The sequence below is a fragment of the Mandrillus leucophaeus genome, unplaced genomic scaffold, assembly GCF_000951045.1.
Source record: "Mandrillus leucophaeus isolate KB7577 unplaced genomic scaffold, Mleu.le_1.0 Scaffold163, whole genome shotgun sequence".
In the NCBI taxonomy this organism is placed as follows: Eukaryota; Metazoa; Chordata; class Mammalia; order Primates; family Cercopithecidae; genus Mandrillus; species Mandrillus leucophaeus.
Window position 1 is genome coordinate 1,377,004 of NW_012101621.1, and position 4,456 is coordinate 1,381,459.

Genomic DNA, 4,456 nt, shown 5'->3' on the forward strand with positions numbered 1-4,456 from the left:
ACCTCAGGTGATCCACCTACCTCGGCCTCCCAAAGTGCTGGGATTACAGGTATGAGCCACCAAGCCTGGCCTCCTTAGGATCTTTATGAGTAAGGGAACCCGCAGCAGGTCAATTGTTTGATTTTCTTTGGTTTCATTCTTATTCCATTTCTTCCCTGAGAGTACAAAGTTAATCAGCAAGACTACCCAGGTGTTAAGAGATCTTTAGTAGTAGAAGGAATCTGTCTTGACAAGATACAGCTTCAGCAGGGGCCTGAGATGTAAAATTGGACATCTTCCCTCCAGCCTCGGCTTAGGAGTAAAAATGGTCTGTGGTACTTTTTCTATTCCTTTTTATCTTTTGTGGAGAAGGTGGGTAGCAAGAAGAGTAATAGATACTTGAATGAGCAAAAGCAAATTTGGGATAAAAATAAAGAGCTGGTATTCTGTGGTAAATCTAGTCCTAGGTTGAGAATAAGGCTTTCTACAAGAATTTCCCTAAAGGAGAGTGTGACACTGTACATACTTGTCTTCTCAATCATTCTCTGGTTATTTGGAACGAATTTCTGTTTAAGAATCAATTGATGTCAGGAGCATGGTGGCTCACACTTCTAATCCCAGCACTTTGGCCAAAGTGGGATGATTAGTTGACCCCAGGAGTTCAAGACCAACCCGGGCAACATAGCAAGACTCGTTCCAAAAAAAAAAAAAAAGAGCTGGGCATGGTAGTGTGTGCCTGTGATCCCAGCTACTTGGGAGGCTGAAGCAGGAGGATCACTTGACCCTGGGAGATTGAGGCTTCAGTGAGCTATGATGGTGCCACTGTACTCCAGTCTGGGTGACAGAGCAAGACCTTGTCTCAAAAAGGAAAAAAAAAAAAAAGAATCGGTTGATATCAACTTTCCTCACTGATTTACCATATGTAAATTACCCCAGAACTGCTTCCCCTGGTCATCTTCCTAGTCTTCAAGAGAAGGAACATGAGGAAACTTCCACATTTTATTACACAGCAACAGGGAATGTGGTGGGGAGGAACAAGAGAAATGGGAAAGGAAAGAGAAATCACTGCCTTGAAGAGGGTAATGTGGAGAAGGGAGAGGAGACCCCAAATACAATGCTGTAGGGCTTAGGGAGACTACAGTCTCTACTGGAGCCAATTTTGATCTCAAAGTCACGTTCTTCCATTTCCCGCTTCTTCTCCAGGCAAAATGAAGCTGAATCTGGTGCAGATCTTTTTCATGTTGCTGATGCTGATGCTGGGCCTGGGGATGGGCCTGGGGCTGGGGCTTCAAATGGCTGCAGCAGTCTTGGAGGAGAGTGATCAACCGCTCAATGAATTTTGGTCCAGTGACTCACAGGACGAAACTGAGGCCACTGAGGAGGGAGAGGGCACCCAAACCACAGAAACGCTGGTACTTGGCAACAAAGAAGTGGTGCAACCTGGCTGGCCGGAAGATCCCATCCTCAATGAAGATGAAGTTGGAGGAAACAAGATGCTCAGAGCCTCAGCTCTCTTTCAGAGCAACAAAGACTATCTTAGGCTTGACCAGACAGATAGAGAATGCAATGAAATGATGGCACACAAGATGAAGGAGCCCAATCAGAGTTGCATAGCCCAGTATGCATTCATCCACGAGGATCTAAAGACAGTCAAAGCTGTCTGTAACAGTCCTGTCATTGCCTGTGAGCTCAAGGGGGGAAAATGTCACAAAAGCTCCCGACCTTTTGATTTGACATTGTGCGAGCTGTCCAAACCAGACCAGGTCACTCCTAACTGCAATTACCTAACTTCTGTTATAAAAAAGCACATTATTATAACCTGTAATGACGTGAAACTCCAGTTACCAACTGGATAATGAAGCAACTCATCATCTTTTTACTCTTCACCTTCTCCTGTTCCTCTTCCTTTTTTACTTCTTCTTTCGCATGTAGTTCTCCTGGTCTTAGGTATTATGCAGATGTAATTCTTCCTTGCCTTGTGAGTCACCCAACTTGCATTTTGTTTCTAGGATTACAGATGGTAGAATAAGGTGATGATGCCTCGTTTCTCTCAGCTCTCCGTCTCTCCTTTCCCTTACCCTGGAAAGGAGTAAGTGAAGAGCTGCTGTAGTCCCTACTGTAGTCCTGGCCATCAATTTGTCTCCTTTTCTAAGTTTGTCTCTGGATGTGGACTGGAAGAGTTTAGTGTATCCTTTACCCATGTTCTTCCCTGCTACCCACCCTGAGCCTCTACAACAATCACATAACACTCTTGGGTTTTGCACAATTGCACTTCTGTGTTGTGGATGCAGTTAAAGTGATTCTATCCGTGACGGCTTCTGGAGGACCATGTGGATCAGGCTTCCTTTTCTGAGCTGGCAAAAATGTAGGGACTAGGTTTGGGGGTCTGCTGGGGAGGTGGTGTGCTGCTGTAGACCAAGATAGAACATGGGCTGGAGCAAGGATAGAACTCTTTTTTCTTGACCCTTCACTGCCCTTTTCTCTTTCTTCCCATCTTTTACTACCAGCCTCCTTGCTTTGCTTCTTGTTTTTATCTCTTACCTTTGCTTTTGTCCTTTGCTTCTTTTCTTCGTTTATTTTTCCTGTTTTTCTTTTTTTCTTTTTTTTTTTTTTTTTTGAGACAGAGTTTCACTCTTGTTGCCCAGGCTGGAGTGCAATGGCTCGATCTCGGCTCACCACAACCTCAGCCTCCCGGGTTCAAGCGATTCTCCTGCCTCAGCCTCTCGAGTAGCTGGGATTACAGGCATGCGCCACCACGCTCAGCTAATTTTGTATTTTTAGTAGAGACGGGGTTTCTCCATTTTGCCAGGCTGGTCTTGAACTCCTGACCTCAGGTGATCCACCCACCTCGGCATCCCAAAGTGCTGGGATTACAGGTGTGAGCCACTGCGCCCAGCCTCTCCCTTTCCTCTTCTTTTTCTTTTTGGGCTTTCCCTTCTCTTTATCTGGGTCCTTTTAGAGATTCAGTCAGCCGATACTGATCACTTATGCTATGTTGGTCCTATAGTCAGTCATGTAAGCAGATGTTAGTCCTATAGTCAGAGTCTGGCACAGGGAGTTGGAAGAGGGTGGGTCTAGAGAGTAAGAAAAAGAGAGAGGAAAAGAGAGAAAGAGAAAGTGAGAGTGAGCAATCTTTTGAATTATGTCCAGAAGCAGAATAGTGCTTATATTAGGTGCCCAGTAGATGTGGAATGAATGGGATAAGAGACAGGCTTTTTCTCATTTAGCATTATTTCCGCTTTCTTGCTCTAAAGAACAAGAAAGTTGGTGAAAGAATAATTTCAGCAGAGAAGATATCACACTTAATCAAGGAGAAGAGAAGCTGTGTGGCTGGATACGTAGAAGATGCAAGTGGCTGCCCTCAGCCTATTTCCTCTAAATTCAAATGAGAAATAGTGTAGTTAGTCATGCTTAGGGAGGAGAGGAATCTGAGAACATAGCTGTAAGGATTCACTGTGTGACTGGATTTTGAGATTTCCTTCCCTTAGAGTTTTTCTCTGCTTCACATTCCTAGATTATTATAGACCAAGTCAGGGACATACGTAAATGGGAGACTGAAGAGAAGAACGGTTTGCTTTACTCTGACCTGGCTTGCATTTTTCTGTTCTTTCTTTCTTTATTCTCCAGTTTACTTTATTCTTCCTGTTTTCACGGACAGGCAACCACTCTAGTAACCTCCTAGACTTCCCTGATTCAATATATCCCTTATACCTCTGACTCACTTCCAGCAATAACGTCTTAGGAACAGTGTTGTCTCCCAAGTAATTCTAATAATAGTGGACAGGAAGTATGTGTCCATCTGTGGGCTACCCTGATGTTTTAGAGGTGGTGATGAAGTGGTGAAAGGTGATGACTCAGCCAAGGCAGATTCCTGAGGGCAAATCCCTGTCTGGGGAAAGAGACAAAAGATTATCTAAGGCAAGGGAGAAAAAAATGAGAAATGGGATGGGAAGAGGGGAAAGAAGAATAGGTGTCAGAGAAAATCGGCCATGTTAGTCATCTGTCTGGTAGGTAAACCAAGGATTTAGGAATGAAATGTGAAAGGTCTCCATTGTATGGAGTGAATTATCAAGAGAATGGAATTAGCCAGGGATTAAAGCCTGTATTCTGTAGTATTCTGATGTGGCTCCATCCTCTTCAGGTTCCCTCCAGCTTCTCTCCCTAAGGGTTCCGGCGCTGTTTGATGAGGATGCTCATCTCCTCCAGGTCTTCACTTTGGGCAAATCTCAGTGGTCATGTGTTTTTTTGTTTGGTTTTGTTTTCATTTTTCTGTTTAATCTGACCATGTAGACTGTCTCAGGAAAGCAATTTACAAAATACAGGCCTCTAGTGGCTCAAGCAGGAAAATATAGCTTCCATGGCTGATAATAGGGTGACAAGGCATTGTGGGACCTCACCTCCCAGGGACAGAAAATTAACTCACTGTAGCTCAAATTCTGCCTCATTCACAAGACTTTTGCCAAGTCTTCTAATTCCA

The 4,456-nt window shown here is 44.2% G+C and overlaps 2 protein-coding genes across 2 annotated transcripts in view; one reads left to right on the forward strand and one right to left on the reverse strand.

The window, feature by feature from the left end:
- LOC105536809 (prostaglandin E synthase 3-like) overlaps nt 1-1,164 on the reverse strand; it is a 4,624-nt gene extending 3,460 nt beyond the window's left edge. Inside the window, exon 1 of the mRNA XM_011976293.1 lies at nt 1,128-1,164. Within this exon, the coding sequence (XP_011831683.1) occupies nt 1,128-1,164 (37 nt within the window). The remainder of the gene's footprint in view (nt 1-1,127) is intronic.
- A 23-nt stretch (nt 1,165-1,187) lies between these two features.
- On the forward strand, nt 1,188-2,515 carry RNASE10 (ribonuclease, RNase A family, 10 (non-active)). The gene has a single exon (XM_011976173.1). It carries the CDS (start codon nt 1,188-1,190, stop codon nt 1,833-1,835), a length of 648 nt encoding a protein of 215 aa, XP_011831563.1. The 3' UTR covers nt 1,836-2,515.
- The last annotated feature ends 1,941 nt before the right edge of the window (nt 2,516-4,456 follow it).